General features: G+C 38.0%; 1 protein-coding gene across 4 annotated transcripts in view; it reads right to left on the bottom strand.

The window, feature by feature from the left end:
• ryr1b (ryanodine receptor 1b (skeletal)) overlaps positions 1-26,503 on the bottom strand; it is a 155,333-nt gene that overhangs the window by 98,602 nt on the left and 30,228 nt on the right. For 3 of the 4 annotated variants that reach the window (XM_067419066.1, XM_067419067.1, XM_067419068.1), the window contains exons 2-22: positions 14,642-14,761; positions 13,595-13,696; positions 11,645-11,665; positions 9,961-10,035; positions 9,788-9,866; positions 8,639-8,751; positions 8,447-8,546; positions 8,214-8,310; positions 6,784-6,858; positions 6,539-6,695; positions 6,223-6,390; positions 5,996-6,117; positions 4,672-4,858; positions 4,249-4,384; positions 3,887-3,982; positions 3,663-3,781; positions 3,451-3,584; positions 2,203-2,444; positions 1,928-2,120; positions 246-462; positions 56-160 (exon numbers count right to left, since the gene is read on the bottom strand). In XM_067419066.1, coding sequence (XP_067275167.1) covers positions 56-160; positions 246-462; positions 1,928-2,120; positions 2,203-2,444; positions 3,451-3,584; positions 3,663-3,781; positions 3,887-3,982; positions 4,249-4,384; positions 4,672-4,858; positions 5,996-6,117; positions 6,223-6,390; positions 6,539-6,695; positions 6,784-6,858; positions 8,214-8,310; positions 8,447-8,546; positions 8,639-8,751; positions 9,788-9,866; positions 9,961-10,035; positions 11,645-11,665; positions 13,595-13,696; positions 14,642-14,761 — 2,658 coding nt within the window. The remainder of the gene's footprint in view (positions 1-55; positions 161-245; positions 463-1,927; positions 2,121-2,202; positions 2,445-3,450; positions 3,585-3,662; positions 3,782-3,886; positions 3,983-4,248; positions 4,385-4,671; positions 4,859-5,995; positions 6,118-6,222; positions 6,391-6,538; positions 6,696-6,783; positions 6,859-8,213; positions 8,311-8,446; positions 8,547-8,638; positions 8,752-9,787; positions 9,867-9,960; positions 10,036-11,644; positions 11,666-13,594; positions 13,697-14,641; positions 14,762-26,503) is intronic. The other variant, XM_067419069.1, reaches the window with a different exon arrangement.

The raw sequence follows: 26,503 nt of genomic DNA, 5'->3' as shown, positions 1-26,503 counted from the left end.
TATGAGTGGTTGAGTTGGTGTTTATTTGCGAAAAACAGAGGTAGAAAGGGCTCACCACTCCATAGGTCCATCCCTGTTCGATACGGGTCACGGCCCAGAGCTCATGGATGTTTTCTGCAAGCTTCTCTCTGATCCGCTCCAAATGAGGAGGTAGCACAATCTACAAATGACATTAACAACAAGTTCAGTACATTGGCCGCTCAGTTTTTCTGCAAAGCAACATGAATGTGGGTAGTTTAGTTTACCTGGGCAGTGTCAACAGGACAGGGAGTGAATGAAGTGTGTGTGAGGGACTGCGTGGGGCCCAGCAGGTTTCTGACTCCATCAAAGTCATGTTTATACTCCTTAATGTGCTCAATGCGCATTCTGTCTTTGGGAAGAAGAGCTTCGTAACAAGGTGCATAACCAGGAGGGGGCAAGAACTTAAAATCCCCATGGCGACCTCCCAAAAGGAAGCGAGCTCTGAGAAATGAACGAGAGGTGAACAAGTGAGAAGACATAATAAATGTGCATGAATTAATCATATTTCTAAATATAAAAACTACTGATTTTAGTATTTAGCCTTTTGAATAATTATTCAGAAATGATTGTCACTGAGCCACTAAGATGTTTTTGGAAAGAGGTCTCACAAAGGCTGTATTTATTTAATTATATTATATAGTAAAACAGTTGCTTTCTAAAATATTATTACAATTTAAAAATAACTACCTTCAATTTTAAAATATTTGTGATATTAGAGCATCATTCCTCCAGTCCTCAGTGTCACATGATCCTTCAGAAATCATTCTAATATGCTGATTTGCTGCTCAAAAAACATTCCAATAATATTTTGTAGAAACCATAATGCATTTTTTCAGGATTCTTTGATATATAGAAAGTCAGAAAAACAGAATTTATTTGAAATGGAAATATTTTGTATAATGATTGCATTTAATGCATCCTTTCTGAATAAAATAATAAATATTAATTTCTTCTTTTTTTTAAAACATACTGACCTCAAACTTTTGAATGGTAGTTTATGATAAATATTAATATTTCTAGACCCTTGTAATTTCTCTTTTAGGTTTGGTTTCATGTCTTTTATTTTGTAATTTGTCATAGTCATGTATCCTGTCATGTCATGTGATTTTCTAGCCCCTCATGTGATCTTGTCATGTGGTTCTCTGTCTAGCTTTAGGTGTGGTCGACATTGGCTGCGGCTGGATGCATGCGATCGGTAGAGTATCCGCGTGTAGGCGGGGAGGAGCTGCAAACGGAGACGTGAAGTCGGACACTTTCTGCTTCCCGTGGTGACGCTCGCGCTTTGTTTGCAAACTTTATCACAGATGAAATTAAGTAAATGCAATATTTCTCAAATACAATAAATGATTTGTGAGCATTAGTGGAACAGAAGGTTTTAGAATAAACACGGAACACACGTGATCGTTGTCATGCGGTGAATCTGGCCAATCCTGGATCAGCTGTGTCGTCATCAGAGCTCGTGCAGCTCTGCAGATCTCGAATCGCTCTCACGGTACTTTGTTGACATACGTCACAGTCACGTGCCGTCGGCACTGCCTCAAGTCGGACAAAATTTCTAACCGGCATGCACTGCTTCAAGTCAGCCTCCGATCGGTCTGCGCATCGCTGAATGAAGTCGAACAACCATATTGTCTTTGTAAACCGCTGTCGGTGATTCAAGTCCAAGTCATTATTTGATTCTGTTTACTTGGTATTTGTTCAATATTCCAATAAACTGCATTTGGGTTATAAATATAACTACTTAATATGCATTTAATATATCATTTATATATTATCCATAAATTATTTACAAATGAAAATAACTATTGTGTACTTTAAGCCAGAATTTTAATATTGGAGTATCCCTACTACAAAGACTTTCTAATTAAGAAAAGTAACAAAATAATAAAATGATAAAGTGAATTACTTCACTCCAGCAGAAAAGCTAATGACAGGGAAGAACAGGCCATCTACGTTGAAGTTCTCAAACATTCCCTGGACTGGATGGCCATTAATACGGAAGGAGATACTAGGCACGCTCAGATCCAGACAGCAGCTCACAACATCATCCGCTGCCAGGATGTGCTGGTTGGGCGAAGCCACCTGGCGTGAAACGTGACCTACATAGAGAAAATGATGCTTTGAGGACCATAAACACTCACACACTGCTGTATATAGAATATGCAAGATCACCACATTTACCTGACCACAAGTGAAGGCCATCAAAGCCGTAAGAGTAGAGGTCATCACCCACACCGTTGCCACCCCAGCCCTCTCCTCCTCCAGGGTACGGACTGAAGCCCTCAGTCAGAGCCCAGCCCACACGCAGATGGGTAGCCTGTGCTGTCACAAACGGCTCCACGTAGTCCACCATCATCTCAAAGTACCACTTCTTATACTGTGTGGAACCTTCACAAGTCCCCAAAAAGATATTGGGCCTCACGCTACAAGGAGAAAGTGACATTTATGCAGTTTATAATGGTTTTTAATTTCTTTGATTTAGCAAATCAAAGAAACAAAAGCTGCAGTAAATGACAAGAAGCACTTCATTTCAAAGATGATCTATAGCCCTGTTTCCACCGAAATTACCCGGAACAATTTGTCCCAGGAACTCTTTTTCCCTCAGACCTGCTGCTGTCTGTTTCCATCGCGGTCTAAAGTACCACGAAGATTAGTCCGGTGAAGTCTTTCAGGTTCCCACTGGATTTCGTCATCCGTAAATAAACTTAATAAAGGCTGAACCTTGTTGTCGGTCCATCAGTCGTATTTTTTAAACTCTATTGTTGATTTGAATACCAAATGACTGCACACACACAACAGACTTTAGGTTAAAATAAAATGCTGCGTGAGCTCAACCAATCAGCATGTTCACCCCCGAAAGTTCCTGAACTTTTAAAAAGTACTACCTCGCAAGCAGGGCCATTTTAAGGGGGAAATCTTTACCTGGAACTTTATTTAGACACCGGTTCCTGTGGTCGAAAAACACAGAGTACCACCCCAAAGTCCCTATTCCTGGGGAAAGTTCCCACAGTGGAAACGTGGGATCTGCTAGAATATGTTTTCATGCCTGAATGTTTAAAAAACACATTTTACATTGTTCCAGCTTATCTCTTCCCAGTCTGTCAGTATTGCTTTGTTTGGTTCCTGTCTCTATCAACCCCCTCCTCCAAATGTGCTCTGATTGGTCGCCTAGAGCAGTGAGTTGTGATTGGTTAAGGGCTCAAGCATGTTTGTGAAATGTTCCAAACTTTATCATAATTGTGAGCTTCAACACACTACTAATGCCCCTTTTCTTTGCGTTTGGGCAGGTATTATTTTGTGACGTGTGACTCTGTGCTTTGGAACTTTGCAGACATTTTTCATGCTCAAACAGCAACATTACACACTAAAGAAAGTTGAAAATGTAAAAAAGCATAATAATATAAACCTTCATATCTCAACAAATATTACCTTGATACATAGTTAACGATGTTAGTCTGCAGCAGGAGGTCACGGCCCGGAAGCAAATTTTCTGTGATGAGGTTTTGATTGGACCTCACAGCAACACCGTTACACACACACAGAGAACGTAATACATCTAAAACCTGTCCAGAAAAAAAAGAGGAGAGTGAAATCTTCTGTGAATGTTAGTTGACCAAATCACGTTTACTGATTTGGTTTACCTTATGGTTTCGACCGTGTTTGTCCAGGAGAGAAATGATAGACTTGATGTGATTCTCCTGAATGATGTTCAGGACTTCAGGACTTTCAATCAAAACACAGTACAGAACCTCTAGAATGCCTAGAGACGAGGACATGGAGAAAGACTTGTAGAGAGCAAGATGTGGCAAGACATAAAGAAATGTTCATTTTGTGCCGTTTGTTGAAGAAGAAGTGTTGCAGATACCTGAAGAAGCCTCCAGACGATCCAGTTTACTGACCAACCAGTCCAGGTTATCGCAAAACAGAGCACAGTTAGAACGGTTTCCTCTGATGAGAGACGCTGCAAAAACAGAGACACATTTACAGACGCATGCTTACATTTATTGAAATGTAAATTATTTATATTTACTCTACTGGTCAAGAATAATTAAGATTATTTCAATGTTTTTAAATTAATTATCTTCTCCTCAACAAAACTGCATTTATTTGATTAAAATGTAGTAAAACGTAATATAGTGAACTATTATTGCAATTACTATTATTACAAATACACCTATATATATATTTATATTGTATTGATTTCTATTTAAATTTATATTTAGTCACCAAGCAGCTCATAGAGCAGATTGACAATCTCTTTCCAGGATTCGGCCGCTTCCTCTCCGGCAAACTCAGAGAAGTGTGCAGCAGTATTGTAGACATTCAGACGGTCGATACATTCTAGCACGATTGTGATCATCCCCTGCAACATAAAAACATTAAATGAAGGGGGATCAGGGCTGATTTTCAGACTAATGTCAATCAAATTGAAATACTTGATAAAAAGGCATTATGTCTGAAAACACTGCACAGCAGCAAGAGTTTTATCAACCCCGTCTATAAATAGGCATGTGCTGCCATCTAGTGGTTATACTATTTTATTTTATTTTTATTTATTTCAATCAGATAGCACAAATCTGCATATATTTAGCTTGCAGATAATACATTAATTGAAAAATAAAACACGCACAAACACACACATGCACAGACCTCTTCTTGGAAGAGGTTCTGTCGGTTGCGTAGAGAGCGCAGCTTGGTCTGTTTCTCCTCGTGTTCCAGCTCCTCTTCTGGAGGCCGGAAGTAATGGATCAGATCCTGCAGGGACAGAACAACTGCGTCCAGTGGCAGGGACACTGGGCCGGGAGATTTGTTTTTCCCACTCAGAGAGTCCAGACCTCTGACATATAAAAGAGAGAGGAGAGGAACAGGCACATTCAGAGAACAACTGTCTACAAAAATTCTGGAATTATCAGCTTGAATAGGCCAATATTAGAAATATAGCTTATAGTATATACTCTTTTTTCATTTACCAAAAACAAAGTTATATATGTAAAGGAATAATTGATGATGGTCCATTAAATTATTAGAAAAATAATGCACACCTGAGGTGGTAATATGACGCGAAGGGTGTGCATTATTTTTCAATAGTTCATGGCCCAGATTAAATTATTCCACTTTACCAATATCACTCCTCAAAACAGATGATGTATTTCAAGACATTTGTCAGGTTTTTGGCCCAAAAAATGCTTGTGTGCATCTTATTGCATCTAATCCCAATCCTCCGTTGCCAAAACGTCATTTTAGAGCTAGACATGAGCCACTGATAGTAGACTAATGCAGTTATTAGAGAGAGAGAGAGAGAGAGAGAGAGAGAGAGAGAGAGAGAGAGAGAGAGAGAGATTAATTCATTACCCTAATCTCTCAACAGTGTTCGGCAGCAGCGTCTCTATTAATAGCCAAACTGTTAGTGTATCTGTTTCAAGAACAGTGGCGTAATTACCTTGTTTGTGCGAAATGTCATGTAGCTTTTAAGTTGCTAGACTATTTTACTGGGAAAATCTTCAGAGCAGGGCTGACAACACGTTTCTGTGTGACAGTATGTCCATACTGTATATGTGTGCGTTTAAGTGGGAGAAAGAGAGAGTGTGTGTAATAACACAATATTGTGGCAAAAACCAGGAAATGATTTGTGTTTTCATTCTTACTTGTTTTAATGTTTAATTTATTTGCTTGGTCAGTGTCATGGCTTTTAGTTCTTTTGCTGTTGTCGGCTATAAGGACCTTTGAAATAACTCAAATCATGTGGCGAAGTGATATGGAACTGTAATGCAGTCAAGACCTTCCTGGATCTACTTTAGCAGTGCATTTTCCTGAAAATAATAGCACACCTTAGAACGTTCGTCGGCAAATCAGATTCAAGCATTCAACGCCCCATAGTATAAAAAAGACTAAAATACAGTTTAACTCAATATTCAGAGTTATCGTATAATATACAGTATAAATATGCTATAGTGTATGTGATGCACAGTCATACTTGATGAACTGTGTAAAAAGGCCCGTCGTGCTGTAGATCATACGAGCAGCCTGAGACTCTTCTGTCTGAGAGCGAGAGCAAGTCAGTGCATCATCCATATGGCCCTCTTGATGTAACATGGCCTGAGAGAAAGCAAGGGAAGATCATAATTAATAGGTTTAAAAAGGCTTAACAGCAGGTATATATAAGTTTGTATCATGCGGTTCGCGGTCCAGTGAGCTTTATACCCTTCTCTTCATGGTTCCTAGACGAGCCGCTTTAGCATCTAAGGCAGCGTACGTGAGCCACAACCCTGTGGAGTGATGCTGCATGAAACACATGGACTCGCCATACTTGATCTCAGGAACACCCATTCCTTCCACATCTCGCTTCTTCTGAGCCCCCTCCACTTTCTCCTGTTCTCCGGCAAAATGCACAACAGAGGATAGTGAGAACAAACAAATAGACACGAAGAGAAAAATATAGGGAGAACGGAAATGTTATTAGAATTGAATAACTAAACCGGCAAAATAGAGATTTAGAAATAGAGAAGTTCAAACGGACCTTAGATGCACGGAAACAGAAGGCAGACAGTTTGGTGTTTGCTTTCTCTGGATCCAGAACCATCAGACCCTTCTCCTCATCCAGACACAGGTACCGACCCGTTGTGATGTGCCGTACACGGAAGGCCTGGCCCCACTTCATGTGGCTACCGCTCCAACTGCAGAGAAATTACAGACATATGAATTACAAAAGGTATAATCCAAAAACATATATTGTCACAGTTATGAGATGAGAGGTTGTCTCACGCGATTCTCAGAGGCTCAAGTCTCCACAATGAACGGGCCTGACTACATACCGCCCCTCCTTCATATTGTGCAATCCTAGAGAGATTACAATCATTACAAGATTATCATTAAGATTATCATCATCATCATTTATATTAAGCATTCAGTGTGAAATACACAGTATGCAGAGGCTTGTCAATCATGAGCAGAGGTCATTTACATACAGATGGTACAGTAACAAAAACAGCCTGCTTAAAGGGTGGTCTAATGCTATTTCCTTCATTGTGACTTATTTACACTCTTAAAGAGTTGGATTCTCATGATAAACCCAAATGAGAGTGTGTGCGCACATCAAGCAGAGCGAGAGCAAGAGCCGTCCATCAACGAGCTTCGTTCAGGTTTAGGGAGCCGTCGGCAGCGCTGTCATTTTATTTTTAGACCATGAAATCAACAATGTCACTAAAGAAGTGTGTTTCTGGTTGTGAGAGAAAGATAACTTTGTTCAGCTTCCCAAATTACCCAGCGTTAAAGGGATAGTTCACTTTAAAATGAAAATTCTGTCATCCTTTACTCAAGTTGTTTCAAACCTGTATGAATTTCTTTCTTCAGCTGAACACAAGAGAAGATATTTTGAAGAATGTCAGTAACCAAACAGTTAACTGGAGCCATTGACTTCCATAGTAGGAAAAAAAATAATGTTGGGTTACTGACATTCTTCAAAATATCTTCCCTTGTGTTCAGCTGAAGAAAGAAATTGATATATGTTTGAAACAACTTGAGTAAAGGATGACAGAATTTTCATTTTAAAGTGAACTATCCCTTTAAGGAAACAGTGGATGCAGTTAGTTTTTCTGGAGCAGCAACGGAGTTCTGCGAGTGTGTGTGTTTATTCTCTACCATCAGTGTAAACCGCAGGCGGAGTGAAAATGCATCAAATGTGTGTGTTTTGTTGGCATTCAGCGCTTAAGTTCATGTAATTGTGAACAACACGAACATATAGTGATTCAAAAGTTATCCAGAGATAATGCCATGATGTATTGTGTGTGTGTATGTATGTGTTCGTGACTCTTTAGCTCCGCCCACTGCACGCCTCCACGAGCTCGGCTGTTTTCTGAAAGAATCGGTACAGCGTATCTGTCTTTTAATAATATGATAAAACTAAAAACTCAGAGATATGAAGAATGCAGTGCTACTCTATAGGTGTAGAGGTGTGTGTGTGTGTGTGTGTGTGTGTGTGTGTGTGTGTGTGTGTGTGTGTGTGTGTGTGTGTGTGTGTGTGTGTGTGTGTGTGTGTGTGTGTGTGTGTGTGTGTGTGTGTGTGTGTGTGTGTGTGTGTGTGTGTGTGTGTGCGTCATCATATTTCACAATATTGCTGTTTTTCTGTATTTTTAAACCAAAAAAAAGTTGATACTTTCAAACCGATTCCAAACTTTTTGAGAGTATGGCCTTACTTGCGCTGTTCCTCTCCCTGATCAGGTGTTGAGATGGCCAGACACTCATCCATGTGACCGTGAAACAGTCTTAAGACATGACCTCCAGTTAAGTACCCTGGAAAGGGCAAACACAAAGATCAGAACAAGGACATTTATAGTTAAATTATCTTTACTGTAGACTACTGTAGGACACCAGTTATTTTACAAATTACAGAGACATGATATTTGATTTGATTTTGCTGAAGACTTACCCTCTGCCAGCTCACATCCTGAGCAGACTGGATTCATGTTCCACAAGGTCTGCATGAAGGAGGCGTCTACCATCAGATCCCCGCTGGCGTACGACAGATGCTGCAAAAGATATCACAGACACCAGCTGTCAGCTGAACAGAGAGTCATGTTTGATATTACTATTAGATCACTACGGCTCTAGAAATTCTCACCAGGTATCTCTCTGATGACACGCTAACCAGGATCAGGTCGTCTCCTACTCGGACCTTCTCACCCTCTGACCTCTGTTTGGATGCAGGATGGATGGTCCACCAACATGCTTCCCCTGAACATACAGAGACACAAATATATATTACAAATGCTGCTATAACACAAACAAATGCATACAAATATTACTACGCCATAAGTGTAACAATATACAAGTCAAAGTCACATATTATAACTGTAAATTACGCATCCTTTAAATGTAGCTATAATAATCAATGTATGCTTGTAGCTGTAATAATAATAATTAATTGATATTATTAAATATCATAAATTGCTATTATTATAAGTATTATTATATCATACTACTACTACCACTATTACTAAATAATAATAATAATAATAATAACAATATTAATTTGTATTCTCTTATTATTATAAATATTATTATATATCTAATTATAGCATGGTACTACTAACACCACCACTACTACTAAATATGATTAATAATAATAATAATAATAATAATAATAATATAATTATTTAATAATTAATAATTAAAAACAACATTAACATTTTAATTAAAAAAATATGATTATAATTTATAGCATACTATTACTAGTATCGCCACTGCTACTAAATAATACAACCAGAAAATGTAGTTGTAATTTATATTTGTATATAATAATAATAATAATAATAATAATATAAGTAAATAATAATAATAATAAAAATTATTATTATTATTTAGTATACTACTATTACAACTAAATACTAATACAATTATTATTATTATTATTATTATTATTATTATTATTATAGCATGCTACTAGTAGTACCGCCACTATTACTAAATAATAAAATCATAAAAACTTAGTTGTAATTTATCCTTGTATATAATAATAAATATTAATTATTATCATTATTATTATTAATAGTAGTAATAGTAGTAGCAATAGTTCAGCTCAGAAAAAGAAATGCAACTAGAAAATAATTTGTATATATATATATATAAATCACAGATTTCAAAAATACATTAAAGAGGAAAAGATTCAACAGCCCTTATAAGTCAACATAAGAACAAGCCATCGCTCTTGACCAACAGAGGGATTTGAATCTGTATTTATTTGAGCTTTTGAAGAGTCCCTGATGTGTACCTGTAGAGTCCTCCTGCAGGCCCACATCAAAGGCCAGCTTGTCTGTGAGTGAACGGGACGTCGTCAGGCAGCTGAGGTACTGCAATTCAGGGTAACACACACATCTCCTTAAAACCAGGACCATCAGTTTAAACATCAGTACTGGTGAAAAAGAGCCATCATGCACATCTCACCATGCTAGAGTGGTAATGTCTGAGGAGGATGGCATGGCCATACAGCAGCGTTCGGTGTCCCCCTCCCTGAGATGACTGGAGATCGAGGAACACAAGAGAACAGAACCTTAAAACAACTTCTTTGTACTCATATACATGTGAGGGGTCAGAAAAGCCGATCGACCCCGTGCTGGATGGTATATGGCAACATTTACATAGGAAACTGAAGAGCTCCGCCGTTTTCACATGGAGACAACAGAGAGACAAAAAGAGTGTTATGAAGATAGAAAGAAAAAAGTACCAAAGGTTTCTTCACATCCGTTCACATTCACAGGAAGAGGGTTACAGAACCATGGGAAGAGCATACATAAGTACAGAAACAACCGATGAAGAGGAGAGTCAAAGGTCACACCAAACCAGGTGGAGTCACATTCAGCCGTCATGAGGACAACAAACACTCACCTTTTCTCAACATCCAGTAAGGTTTAAAAGCAAGAGAACATGATTATTGTTGCTATTAGTGAGTTTTGTCTACCATCTCATACTGTTTATGAGAATGATTACATAAGTGAGAGAGAGAGAGAGAGAGAGAGAAGCGAGAGAGAGAGAGAGAGAGAGAGAGAGAGAGAGAGAGAGAGAGAGAGAGAGAGAGAGAGAGAGAGAGCACACCGCAGCAGACCTTAAACAGGCAGTTCTCCCAAAAAAAAGAATATTCTCACATTGTTTACCAACCTAATGTTGCTCCAAATGCTCTTTGCCATGAAAGTGGTCTGCTTTAATCTCCAGTTACCATAATTGCACAGATAAAGAGCAACCAGTTTATTTTTCAAAATCTCTCATACAGGTTTGGAACAACATGCAGGTGAGTAAATGATGACAGAATGGTCATTTTTTGGGCTGAATTCACCTCAACAGTTGTGTTGAACTGGTATTGGTCAGCATTTTCCTCCCCCGTTATTTCCCCTACTGTCATTGATTTACCCCATCCATCCATCCATCCATTCATCCATCCATCCATCCATCCATCCATCCATCCATCCATCCATCCATCCATCCATCCATCCATCCATCTATCTATCTATCTATCTATCTATCTATCTATCTATCTATCTATCAATCTATCTATCTATCTATTCATCCATCCATCCATCCATCCATATATACGGTCATGTAAATAAGGTAGAAATGTAATGCAGAGTTTAAAAGAACTACATAATTTTTGATAGCTAAAAGCATAATCAAATTAGCCAAAATATTCAACAATAAATAGACATGGAAGTCTGTGTAAACCCGAGTGACATTTGAAATGTGCAGATCCGTGAGGTATCATCTGTGGGTCTCCTCATGTTGGCCAGGATTGGGTGTTGTGCTGTGGGCTGTACACTGACGATCATATCCTTAACCAGGATTCAGCGGCTCTGAGCTCATCTTACACTGGAATGCTCTCTCTCTCTCTCTTGCTCTCTTTCTTACAAACGTACACACTTATACACATGGACTAGGTGTCATTTGAAATGCCATTTGGAGAGCAAATGGGATTCCAACTCCAGACAAAGTGAGGAACAGGTGACAGCGGTCAAAGGTCAGACAGAAATGAAGAGGAGCTACAGCATTATTTCATCCACACCGGACACTGAGTAGATTTAGGTACAGAGGAGAGGAAGGGTGCTGAGGTTTGAGGGAATAAGAATACGATGAGACATACCCATTTATCCAAATCGACTGCCTAAAGTTGGCAGGAAAAGGAGATGAAGGGTCAGGAGAGAGACAAAAAGTACAGGAAATTAACACTAACAAATCTAGCCTCAGAAATACCTCTATTAAACTATTTTGATGACCTCATGCACCCTAAATATAACAAGACAGAGATGGACAGAAATTAAGAGCAGCAAAGAACAAATCTTACGGCATGTTTAGCTCAAACGAAAGAAAGAGCATGAGGGTTGTCTGACTTTATGGCAAAATAGCATATATATATATATATGTAATGCACTATTAATAAATGTGCTATTTTAAACAAAAATAAATAAGTAACAGCACATATATTTTTTATTAAAACCTGGAATTAATTAATATAATTATTAGTCTCAGACTTTTGAGCTCCACTGCAAGGCTCCAGGCTAACCTTTGTTTGGATAATTATTACACTTTTTGGGATTTGTCACACTGCCATTAGGACAGGTTTTGTATTTCTTTTTGGAACTGATTAATTATAGGCCTCATTGATCTGAGCTTATGCACCTCAGCTTCTGAGTGAATAATAATTCTCTACATTTTTCAATGAAATATACAGATACAGATCTCAATAAAAAAATTAACTGTTTATCACACTAATGTGCTTTAAAGGTGCACTATGCAACTTTCCGTCCACTGGAGGGCGCCTATTCTAAACAAAGGCGTAGTTTGAAGACGTCAAGTGTTGGCGCAGTATCTTAGGAGATGTGGACTTCACCTCACAGCCGGTGGAAAATAGGACTCGGGCAGAAATCACGTTCATGGATGCGGTTATTAACGTTACTGTAGTGAAGCAGAGCAGGGCCGAGTGTTGTGGAGCTGAGCACGGCCGCTGGAGTGATTATTACACAAACACACACTGCTCGCGAGTACCGGGACTTTTATTATGACGGGACACTGTCGCAGGGCGCGTGCACTTCCGCTTTTTCCGGTCATGAGTATAATGTAAAGCAGCTCTGTTTATCATATTAGATACATTTAAGTGTTTAAAATGATATTATGACGTTACTCTGTGCGTTCACTCGGCGCTGCTGTGACATGTTCACACTGCTATGAGAAAAGCGCTTCTGCAGAATAAAACCGAGGGTAACGCAGATGTGACGCGATTGACAGGTGACTCGCTCAAACGCTATGCTGACACGTCCCGGTCCTTAGTTAAAATAGCAATTTTCTCACAATTTACAAATAGTTGGAAACATTTGGGATAGTGTAAGTACTCAACTGAACAAAATATATAACACTGGCCTAGTGGTTTTTGGATATTTTACTGCAAAAATACTACATAGTGCACCTTTAATGTTTCACCAGAAAGTTTGTTTTAAAATGCTTTTATCTTGTACAAAATGGCACAAAGTCACACTCATGGTTTCCCGGTCAAAAATGACCAGCCTACAAAAGAATAGCTTATAAATCTCTCAATATTGAATTCAATCTTTTTGTCAGCTTGTTTTCTTTCAGTAAGGACAGGTTTTATATTTATTTTTGAAACTGACTGATTGTATCTGCGTTTCGTTTGTTGTTTGATGTTTCTCATATGCAACAGAAATGACAGCTCTTATCAGTTGGGCACCTTGGCAGGAAAAAAGATTGTAAAATGCAACCATTTGTCTGGAGCTCTAAACTATATCATTTTAAATTATAAAAGTCAGAGGGCTCGACATTACTTAAAAACTCTTCCAAAGTCTTCAGCACCCTCTCTCTCAGTCTCATTTTCAGTATAAAGTTTCTTCTACATTAGCACCAATGGACCAATAATGGTCATTTTTAAATACCAAAAAATACATAATATTTTGTTATTATTGTTATTTTATTAATATTTCAACGTTCCTTTCTTTTCAATTATGCCCATTCCTTTTCTTTTAGGCCCTCTCCCTCCTTCTCTCTCTCCCTCCCTCCCTCCCTCCTGTTTGCAGACTCTCACCTCGTTCATCTCCACGGTGTTGGCCAGCATCTCCTGCAGGGCTCGTACTGAGAGCGACTGCTCCAGGACAAAGGCACAGATTGCCAGATCAGGCGGCACATTCTGCAGAACAGAAATGTTTAGCCTCATCCATGATTGATGACTTTGAAAATAACAAAAAAGATTTAATTGGCAATATGACCATACCAGTCATAGGATTTAAAAAAAAATAAAAGTTGATTGCTGCACTTTAAACAGCAAATTAAATATATTAAATTTTAATTTTGGTTGTGAGAATGTTTTCACCAGTGTTGGTGAATAAAAGCAGCACAGCACATTTTCTACTGCATGTAAAAAAATTATATATATATATATATATATATATATATATATATATATATATATATATATATATATATATATATATATATATATATATATATATATGATCTGACAATCCCTAGATTAGTAAATATTATAGGCCTATATATATATATATCATATAAATATGCACATTTTATTTCATTTTAATATTTCTTATTTATGAAATATTTAATTACAAATATTCCACATTCCTTACTACAAATATATAGGATACCATTTTTTTTAAATTAAATATGAAATATTTTTAACTGTTGTGATCTAGCCAACTATTGGTTTAGTAATCTTTTTTGTAATGAGGAATATAAAAATTAATACATTAAAATGCATAGCAAATGTAATATTTAATAATACTTTCTGTTAAGTATACTGTATATTTGTAATAAGGGTTATTAAAATAAAATAAAATGCATATATATATATTATTATATTATTATAATTTAAAATGTAATCATATTAATTTAATATATTTAATATAAAAACTATATTGTTGTGATCTAGCCCAAAAAAATGTTTGGTAATATGTTTTTTAATGAAGAATAAATGAAAATATTAATACATTAAAACGCATATAAAATATAATATTTAATCAAAAAAACAAAAAAAAACAAAGAGAAAAAATATAAGTACAAGTAACGCTATTCTACTTTTTTTTTAGCCTGACAAAATAATTTTTGACGACTGTACCTGGGCATTTGACGTCGTCTCTAGAAAGCACAGACGGTTCCCGAAGCCTTCACAGGAAAGGCATAGTTTGATCTGCTCCTTCAGGACAGTCGCGGTGCACTGGAGCACAACCTGGTCTTCCTGTGAGTCAGAGCCGGTCGTGAGAAAGGAAGAAAAAAAAACAGAAGGAATAAGTGAGAGGATGAACAGAGCCAAGTGGCAAAGGTGGAAATGACTCGTGACAATGGAGTCCAATAAATACCTATTCGTAGTTAGACGTGCAAATATGTTGAATGATAACACACTGATTAGTGAGACACAAACATATACACACACACACAAGCGCGTGTAAATACAGTAATAAACACACCCGCTTCCAAACACTCTCCACCTGTCACGCAGCATTCTCAGCTGTTCCCTTCACTGACTCATGATAGCCAGAGCTTGTGCTGCCTTCTCCTCTCTCTCCAACCTCCTTTTCTCCATCATTTGTTCTCCATATTTCTCTCTCCTTCACTTTGTCCTGGAGTGTTTCTTTTTCTCTTTCTGTTACAGCCCTTTGTCAACACTCAACCACAAAATTGATCTTTTTCCCACCTATACAGAGTCTTTGTGTATTTTTGTTGGCACATTCTGTCCCACAATCCCCTGCTCAGAGGAAACTGGGACAGTCTATCCTTTGTCAAGTGTAGGGCACAGAACTCTTTAAAAAGCTCCAGGTGGAAGATGTATAGCCCCCAGAACACATCCAGGCAGAAAGAAGATTCAGTACAAGCCTTATAGGGTTTATATGAATATATAACTAAAGAAGATTCAGTACAAGCCTTATAGGGTTTATATGAATATATAACTAAAGAAGATTCAGTATAAGCCTTTGTGACTTATATGGTCAATAATACAGTACAGACATATGATGTTTCAGAGATCACATGATTTTAAAGAGATCATACTGACAACAACAATTGGACCATGAGTTAATCTTAATGAGGCAGAATCTCGAATTTGCTGTTGGAAGTATAAGACAGTGTGTATCTAACAGAGAGAGAGAGAGAGAGAGAGAGAGAGAGAGAGAGAGAGAGAGAGAGAGAGAGAGAGAGAGAGAGAGAGAGAGAGAGAGAGAGAGAGAGAGAGAGAGAGAGAGAGAGAGAGAGCAGGAGAAGTGTAAAGATGGGTGAAATTGGAAGATATCAGCAAAATATGTTTAGGGCCAAGAGGACACGAGAGAGTACAACCGTGATACTAACAGGTAAATGCCTTTTTAAAGTAGAAAAACGCTGGGTGACTCACACTCCTTCTTGGACCCTATATTCAGAACCCTGAGACAAACGCAACCATCCAAAATGTTTTTAAAAAGCTGGCGAGTCCATCACAGGGCTTATTTACACACTCACATTCACACTCGAACATCTACAGGCAATTTTAACTCTTCAATTGACCTAAGCTGGATGTCTTTGGATTGTTGGGGAAACCAGAGCAGAAACTAGAACGGAGAGCGGAGCAACTCCACACAGAAAGGCCTCCTGTTCAGCCGGGATTTAAACCTGCAATATCTGTGCTTTGAGGCAACAGTGCTATCCCCACCAAGAGCGCAATTCCCCCCAAAAAAACACAGATGGGAGTGAAAAGTTCAGCATGTGATCTACTGATGAAGAGCAAATTAAAGAAAGCAGACGCAGCCGGATCGTTTCCATAATGGCCAACGCAATCTACCTGTTAGCGTCTGGTTTAAGACAAGACCTTGCCTTAATCATTGAAATACTCTCCTCCCATAAATGTTTCGTCTGAAAAGGAAACTTCTATAAATGCATATGCAATAATGTCAGCCACCAACATGTCAACCCTGTCCACGGCTTTCAGCGCTCATTTATCACTGCATGTCTTTAGTTCATCCTGACAGTGGATTTTTTTACACCAAAAGGGTGTTTGTGCTGGAGTAAGTAATAGTAAATCTGGCCCCTAATGTAGTCAAACCAAAAATGATTTAGACATCAGATATCATTTTTCACTATTGTGTGCAGGACACTATAGTTCATTTATCTGCGGATAGAAAAGTAAACTGTGACATATTATACCCAAACATTTATCATAGGGTGGACTACCAGTAAAACTGATAATAAAATTGGGAGCAAAATGTTTCAGACACTTTGACCTGAGCATGTTTTGTTGAAGTGTTTTCTCTTTAATTGCTATCGTGACCTTTGACACCACAGACTGAAGAAAATGAAGCATTGGAAATACATTACATCCCTTTCTATCAAAGTTATCTGACATTATCAAGATGAATTTGTTCTTACATAGTTTAACTCTGAGTTCTTGTCATACTGTATTTTATAACCATTTTCTAAATTATAGCCCATAAACTATGATAATGTGAGAAAAAGGATGAAGGTGGTCTGACTGTATATTACCTTCGTTTTATGGCTGACAACTGATAAATTAAATAAAACACTAAAACCAATCATCTGGAACTGTACAAGTGAATTTAAGGCAATGCAACATTAGAATGGAGAGTATCCAAATGTTTAAGATTACATTTAACAATTATTACATAAATTATTAGTGTTTTGATTAACTTTATGTGAGTGTTAGATGACAGCAAAGGTAATCCAAATGTAAAAAAGGGGAAGTAATTAAAGGTTTCGTGATATAAATTTGTTTTTATTATTGTAATATGTTCCTTGTGGTTCACTTATAATGTTAATAAAGCTTTTTTGCACAAAAAACAAAACAAAAATAAATCCGGACAAACTATTTTTTTCCACCCTTCATTCTGAGCCTCTGTCTGAAATGATTAGTTTTAAAGGCGCGGCTCCTTTAAGGCTTGTCAGTAAATGGCCACTGTTATGATTGGCTAACATCACTGCACAGGAAACAGTATCAACACCCACTCGCTACTGCATGTGAGTAAGAGTTTTGAAAACATTATCCATATAAAACCGTCATTTAGGCCCCGTTTACACTGCATGGTTCAAGTGACCCAATTCCGAATTTTTCCGTGGCACAGATGTGAACGTGTGAGCAGTAAAAAAAAAGCATGGATTCCGATATCCTCAGATCGGATTCAGGCCTCACTCATATGTGGTAATAAATCCGTTTTGAATCGGATACGTGCATTTGAGTCTGCCATGTATGCGGTCCAATCCGATATTGCCCAGTAAATGCGAGTTGTACGTCATTGAAAAAAGGACGGAGGCGAATGACGTCAACTCAGTCGGACACGAACTGCGATCAAGGGCCAGCGTTGCCAAGTCCGCAGTTTTCCTGAGGAATCGGGCTACTTTAACAGTTTTGAGTTAGCTGGACGTGGTCATACTCAATTCTAGTCAGAATATGACTCTGAAGCCGCTCCATTGGGCTGTGATTATGGGGCGTGTTTCAACCGAACCAGGAAAGACATCAATTGGATAGACCTACAACCAATCAGAGCAACGAACCGACGTCAACAGAGCTCAACTGCACTGTGTTGCCAAGTACGCATTTTTTTCCGTGGGTTGTTTTCTATTTCCGCGGGTTGAAGCGACTATTATTTGATATAGACCCATGAGTGCGAATTTTAGCAGGGAACCTTGCCAAAATAACACATTTTACCCCCCAAACACCATTTTTTCCCAGGAGAACCCCCAGAGAAGCTATTGTTTAGGGCTGGTAGTTGGCGGATTTTGTTGTAAAAACTTGGCAACCCTGTCTGCATGCGCTGGAATAAACGATTTTTGCCGGAGTTGTAAAAAAATAAAAGAATTGAATGATACACAGAGTACTTACCCAACATGATCATCATTTCTGAGAGAAATTGTGAAGGTGAATGGAGATACAAACAAGCTCTCCGTTTAAGATTTGAACAAATATAACCCAAGCCCCTTTGATGATGTGATGATTACGTTACTGTTGATCATCTGTCCGTCATCGTCTAAAGCCCGCCCTGATGATTTTATTGGTCTGAACAGTTTCTCTTCGGAGATAATTACTCCTCTATGGAACGAGGCCAGACCGAACTGCCCGACCTAAAAATGTTATGGGCGGGGCTAAGTTCGGCTGGCATGCAGGCTAGTTTTGAGTTTCAATTGGGCGGGTTTTGTTGTGAAAATCTGGCTACCCCGTCAAGGGCTCTCCTTTTTTTCTCCGCCTTACGAGAGAAATGTTTTGCTGACCTCTAAAGATGCGTGGAAAAGTGCAGACAGCAAAACATTGTATAATCATTTTGTTTGCGTCCATTGCATATCGTGCCGTTTTACTTCCTTCCTGTTAAGAGTGTCTTGGGCTGTTTCCTCAGTGTAAATGCAAATATCGGATACGGGTCGCTTTTAAAAGATGATGTAAGCGGGTCGTTAAAAAAATCAGATATAGTCACCTAATCGCAATTGTGCATTACAGACATCATGAAATCATTTACTTATGGTTTGTGATGCAGCTGCTGTCAGATCCAATAAAGTTGATGCTTCATCTTTCAACAAAAGCATTCTCTGAGCCTCATTTACAAAACGAAATGCTCTGAACAAACATATAATCCTCCGACATCATTAAAATAAATCATCCACTTGTTTCTAACGCTAATATCTTCTGAAGTCTGAACAGAAACACAAACCAGCTGTTTAAACTGGGCACGTCAAAGCAAACGTTCTTTCACTCTTTCGTTTGTCCTGTTGTCGACAGACTCAAGTGTGTGGAGTAAGTCAGAAACTGAACACATATCTGCATACTGTATCAGTGGAGCAGACAGCATCAGTGATTATAATGGCTTATTTTTGTTTTTGACGTGACGCAACGCTCCCATCCAGTGTAGGCAAATGTCAGCCGTTAAGTGACTGAGGCCTATGGTGCAAAGATAACTATTCGTCGATGTCTTACTCTAGAGGCGGTCATATGCAAATGAGTTTGCCAGTGTGATGTCACAGATCCTGCATATCCAAACGAGTCGTTTTTGGAGCTTGAATAAATAAATGCTTTATTTTGAGGGGGATGTTTTAAGCTATGAAACTTGCAGATGTTTTAATGGTACAGATGTTTTAATGTCATTCAGTCCTTAAAATATACAATACAACTAACAATATATTGTGCATCCCTATAAATATTGTTGAAAACCCGATGACACTTTTGAAGAAAACTAAAATCATACACAAATCTTTTATGAATGAACAAGAACCGTTAATAACGTCTGTACTGAGCACTAAAGTATTCTGAGCCTTTGCTGTCTGATATGCCGGTCTCATGTTAAGCTGCTGTGCTGAGCCTCATGATCTGCTGGCTTAACTCATCCCTGTATAAATAGGCCCAGAGCAGCGCAGAACACTTTACACCACAGGACCCAAACAATCAGCGCTAATGTGTTGCTTAAATGCTTCAGAGCTCATGCAGACCACACTGATCAAAGAGTGTAGGAGGACGAACTTGGATGAACACAGCCGAAAACCTGGGCCTTATCAACATGACAGACTTATTTCTGCCTCTTAAGACAGGTGTAAAATTACAGCCAAACCATACTTAGGTCTAGAGTCACAGCAAGACAGCCTTAAATACTCTGAGTGGTTACTTTAAATAAGTGCGCAGAGATATACTGTACTTTTTACTGTGTAATAAACGTCTTCACAGTGGGTATCACTCAATAATAATTAGTATAGCAATTTCACCGGATTCACAAAAGGTGCATACGCACATAATCTTGTAGTTTAGTAAATAAAAACTATATTAGTATCTAGCATGATTGCATTCTTTTTTATTCACGGGAAGATAAAAAAAAGTGTCAAAAACATTTGAAGCACAAGGAACAATTTCAATATGCAGTATGCAAATACAGGCTATATTACTCAGGTCTTTTTTTAATTAACTGTCAAATAATGCATACATTTGTACACTGCTATAGGTATTCAATTTCTAATATTATATATTTGAAATAATTTTAATCTATTAAAATAATAATAATTATATTTCCATCTACAATAATTTATCCATACATTAAAAATAAGAATTTATATTATTTGAAAATAAATAAAATATATATATTTTAAAAAATAATAACATATCAGTATCAAAAAAGAATATCAGTTGTATATTTGGCATGCAATATATACACTGTAAAAAATTATTTAGCAAAAAAGTTACCTGGTTGCCTTAAAATTTTGAGTTAATTGAAATTAAAATATTGAGTTAATACAATGAACATTTTTTGAGATTTGACAACCTTTATTAAAATATTATTAAAATATTTTGTAAGCATATTGGGTAATTGTGTGTGTTTTATTTGTGATGATGCAGTGAAACCAAATTTTGCTATTTTCATGATTTATCAAATTTTTTATGTGGTTCAGATACAAAAATATCTTGAGTTTCTATTTATTAAACAAATTTCCTTCATTGTATCAACTCAAATTTTTAATTTCAATAAACTCAAAATTTTAAGGCAACCAGGTTACTTACTTTTTTAAGTTAAACCAACAAAAAACAATTTTTTTGACAGTGTATATATATATATATATATATATATGGCTTTCACAACAAACACAATAATACTATGATGGCTGTTCACTTATTTTTATGCGCATTTTTGGATATTGCATCAAAAAACCTGCTGGATGGAAATACCAAGATGTGCATAAATTCAAAAAATGCACATAAATTTTTTTTCCCGAAATGTGCTTAATTGGTGTGGATATAATATTTCATCCAATAAGAAACATGTGCATAAATTACAATGGAAACACATTTATCAAATCCCAAAAAAACACTCACATGACTTCGCATCAACAATGGATGTGATTGGACAACCTGACTAACCAGCAGACCAATCGCATTGCACATCATCTTAAATGTTGGTTTGATCGTTCTGAAACGCCTGAGCCAAAGTCTGCCATCAAAATGATTTGGTTTAATTCCCTCCCAGAAGCGTCTCACAATATTGAGTTCACAAACACCAGCATCTGAACGCAAGAGAACATGACATCGTATATTGCGTTTCATCAGCTTGCTCTAAGATGGAGTCATTTATGATGGAGGAATAAAAGCCATAAGTTCTTCCCTAATTGCAGCAACTTCCATTTTTATTTCAGATATTTTGCACCAATTTCCTCGGAAGTGATGATTTTGTTCTCTTGAACACAAGGGATAGAAACACTGCTTTATTTACAAATGTTTTATGTGATATTCCAAATTTAAATGAAGTTAAATTTCAACTTTAGATGGAAGCATATCGCGTATGCATACTGTATCTGTCCCTATTCAAACAAATAATAAATATGGAATGAAGCTGACAGCTGCTTTTTAGAGTTGAATAAATTTGCTCAGCTCTCTGAAGGGGCCAAACTGTGTGTCCAGGCTTGCTGTGGCACCTGTGGGTGTGAAAGAGAACGACAGGAGCAGGTTGATCACCCCTGATGTCCCAAAGCTCTCAGTGGGGTCAGGAGAAGCTGGCAGTGTTACTGAGTGAGAACAAAGTTGTGCAACACCACGGTAGCCAAATGATTCTAAGCGGTTTCTTATTGATGTGTTTTCCCGTTATACCATATATCGTCTCCCTTCAGGAACACAGCACTGAGCACTGACTTTCCCATTACAATGATATGCTGTGTAGAAATCCAGCAATAGGAACAGGAATAGTAATGTACATGGCCGTCTTACTAGGATTTCACAGAATGCCTAAATTAAATAAATAAACCCTAATAGCCCCTAAATGAGCTAATGATTTTTACAACAGAAATGAATCAACGCTGAACTTATTTAAAGGGTTAGTTCACCCACAAATGGAAATTCTGTCATTAATTCCTCACCCTCATGTCGTTCCAACTCCGTAAGACCTTCTTTCATCTTCTGAACAAAAATGAAGATATTTCTGATGAAATACGAGAGCTCTCTGACCCCTCCATAGACAGCTATTTAATGAACACTTTCAAGGTGCAGAAAGGAAGTAAAAACAGTTAAAACTGCAGTGGTTCAACCCTAATTTTATGAAGCGAATACTTTTTGTGTGTAAAAACAAACAAAAATAACAACTTTATTTAACAATTTCGTTCCAGCCTGTTAGTCTCCTACGCTAGCCTGGATGCCAGCCGAACTTAGCCCCGCCCACAAAATGTTTAGGTCGGGCGGTTCGGCCTGGCCTCTCTGGTCTGGAGTAATTATCCCCGAAAAGAAACTGTTCGGACCAATGAAATCATCAAGGCGGGCTTTAGACGAAGACGGACAGATGATCAACAGTATCATAATCATCACGTCATCAAAGGGGCTTGGATTATATTTGTTCAAATCTTAAACGGAGAGCTTGTTTGTATCTGCATTCACCTTCACTATTTCTCTCAAAAATGATGATCATGTTGGGTAAGTACTCTGTGTATCATTAAAATCTTTTTTTTTTTTTACAACACCGGCAAAGATTGTTTATTCCAGCCTGATTTCAGCATGTGTGCAGTCAGGGTTGCCAAGTTTTTACAACAAAACCCGCCAACTACCAGCCCTAAACAATAGCTTCTCGGGGGGTTCTCCAGGGGGGAAAAATGGCGTTTGGGGGGTAAAATGTGTGTTATTTTGGCAAGGTTCCCCTGCTAAAATTCGCACTCATGGGTCTCACATAAAAGTTGCTTCAACCCGCGGACATAGAAAACAACCTGTGGGGGAAAAACGCAGACTTGGCAACACAGTGCAGTTGAGCTCTGTTGACGTCGCTCCGTTGCTCTGATTGGTTGTAGGTCTATCCAATTGATGTCTTTCCTGGTTCGGTTGAAACACGCCCCATAATCACAGCCCAATGGAGCAGCTTCAGAGTCATATTCTGACTAGAATTGAGTATGACCACGTCAGGCTACTCCTACACAGTTTCCGTTGTAAAAACTACACGCATGCATCATGGTGCACATGTGAACAGCATCGACTGCCGCATAACTCGAAACTGCTGCACAGTTTACAACGGAAACTGCGTAGGAGACTGACACACGATTTTTGGTTTGATGTTTTTGAAAGAAGTCTCTTATGCTCACCAAGGCTAGGCTACATTTATTAGAGAACAAATACACTTCTGAATCAAGTCAGTTTTCTGCAAAAAATATAAAGCAGCAGAAACGTTTTAACATTCTTAATGTTCCTTGAGCAGCAAATCAGCATATTAGAGGGATTATATGACATTGAAGACTGGAATATTACTTAATGTTTACTACTATATGAAATAATACAGTTATTTAAAATGTCACAGTCTATAGACACAATCTGTAGGATTTTTGGGCAAAAATATTTAAAAAAAAACAACAACACTAAAACAATATTATAAATATTGTTGACTTGTGTACTTACATTTTCCCAAATGTCTTCAAGGATGTTTAAATCCCGAGAAATAAGCATCTGTGTGTCGCTTATCAATGACATCATACCCGTGTTACCCTCAGTTTACGGTTTTATTTAGTAGAAACCATGGAAACACCAAAGACGCTTTAATATGTTATGTGTTTTATTAGACAGATGAGCAACTGTTTGGATACATTCATTGACAGAAAACTAATTGTTACACAGCACAACACAGTTAAGTCTTATTGTTTAAATCTTGTTTTGTTAATTTACTGCGAGTACCATGTTTTACCATACGTAATATTGAACTTTTTTTGGGCTTTTAAATCACTAATTCCATTTAAACCAAAAGTAAAATACACTTGGCCGCTCGTGCATTCATAACGGAACAAAGCAAAGCGAATGGTTTCAATGAATTCATATGAAAGTTAAGCTTCCATAGCAATGAACAGAAAACACACACACACACACACCGTGAAGGAGAGTTCGGCCGTAAATGCGCGCTCTCTGCGGCCGTGAATGAATGACAGTTCGGCCGTGCACATTTAAGTTTTGGTTTAGAATTAGTGCAAATTCGGGGGCAGGTTGTGGGTTAATTTTCCTATTATTCTTAATGAAAAACACCTTAAACAGGCACTTTTACATTTCGCTTTGAAACCAAATCGTCCGCGATCATCTCAGTCAGCTCCTCGCTCTCGTGATAAATGAAATCTGATTCCTGCTGCTGCGGATCATGCTTTAAGCAGACACATTCTGTTTTAATTTGCATTGTCTGTTTTCTAACTGAACTAAATTATTTTATTACTATAAAAAAATCTAAACAACGGTGGGGCGGTGCCACGGTGGGCAGGTGATGTAACCGTTGTTGAGTCTGAATACCGGTAACACCAACTATCGTTGCAAGTAGGGGGACCAGATGACATTGGCTGAAATTCAGGACGGGACGGGACGGGACGGGGGGTGGGGTAATGGGTTTGTCTGCGGTCTGGAGTGAAGAGATTGGGGGCTTCTATGATATTAGACTGCGTAACATATACTAGCCTATAAAAAGATAATGAATTTCAAACCTGAACCAAACATATTTTTATTAAAAGATCAACATGTGCTCTCTTCATCAAGGATTAAAACAAAATGGGGACAAAAAGGTCATATTGTCTTTGTGCATATAGATTATACATGTATAGAAACAATTAAACTTTAAATTCACACAGCTATAGCCTACCTAGGTTGTGGAGGCCCGACGTCAGCACATTCCGTCTTTTTTTTAAGAACTTAGAAAAAAGGTGCTGCAGCCAATGAGCAGCCGGCGGGGGGTGGTTGCAGGACGCCTCAACCTCCGCAGACAGTTTTTAATGTTTATCAGTCAACTATTTTGCTTTAGTATAATTTTCAGGACAATTAGGGCCAGATTCGGGATTCGGGACAACAGTGTAGATTTTGGGACTGTCCCGAATTTTTCAGGACGTCTGGTCACCCTAGTAGTAAGCCTACACTAAATGTATCTAATATGATTAACAGCATACTCATGAGCAGAAGAAGCAGAAGCGGTGACTGCGGTAGAATAAAAGCTCCTCAAAATCAAGGCGTCACCAAGCTACGCCTTTGTTTCAGCTAAGTGACCTCTATTGGCGAAAAATGACATACTGTGGCTTTAAGTATCAGTACTTTATCACTTTCATCACTATAACACTATATTAAACAATCAGCAACCAGGACAACAATCGTTTTTATAAACAAAAAAATGAGATTTGTTCATGTTTGCAATCTACAGTCTGCAAGACAACATTTGGTTTCACATTGACAGAGACTAGCCTTCATTATAAGTGACATAGGAAACAAAAAGCGCTGTAACAAACCTAAAACCGACTGATAGATCAAGCACGTATAAACATATAATAATGCAGCCACAACACAAACAATCTTCAGGGGGGCAAGAGAAAATGCAGAGCACTCCATCAAAACACATAACAGGGTTATTATTAGAACGAGTGTGGGGATTCCCCTTCTCCTCCAGTGCTGATGAAGACCACTTCAAGCCAAATCCTGTCACTGCGACTACGCCTTCACTGACCGCTGACACTGACAGATGGAGGGAAGGTGTGGGTGGATTAACCAGTCGATAGGGAGGAGCAGGAGGGGCTGGTGCATTAAAGACTGTCCCTTTTAAAATGCCTTTGTCTGTCCCGACTATCCTGGACCATAAAGGCACATCCCGCTTTACACTCTTGACCCCCTACAACTGTTTGCCAATATAAAATGTCACTTCCTCTCTAGGTGGGCTGCATGTAGTCATGGAGGCACTGTGGTATTTATGGGGTGACGGACTGTTATTGTTTTCCCATCGGCACAACAAAATTTCAAAGTTGCAAGGATCATAGAGCTGTATAAGTAGAATTCACATGTCTGCCATCTTGGAAAAGTTAACATGATACTGTTCATCACTCACACACAATTAACTTCAACCAGGTTTCCAAACCTTCCAGATGAAATGGGATAAGCTTTAAGAGGCGAGAATATGCTGGTGTTTTTACTTATTAACTCAATATTTAATAACTGTATGCAGAAATATCACATTAATGATATCACAACTAAATGCAGTGTAAATCATATCCTAATGTCTAT

This window comes from Pseudorasbora parva, chromosome 16 (genome assembly GCF_024679245.1).
Source record: "Pseudorasbora parva isolate DD20220531a chromosome 16, ASM2467924v1, whole genome shotgun sequence".
Lineage (NCBI taxonomy): Eukaryota > Metazoa > Chordata > Actinopteri > Cypriniformes > Gobionidae > Pseudorasbora > Pseudorasbora parva.
Note: the sequence above shows the minus strand (reverse complement) of the source record. Positions and strands in the feature narration are given on the sequence as shown.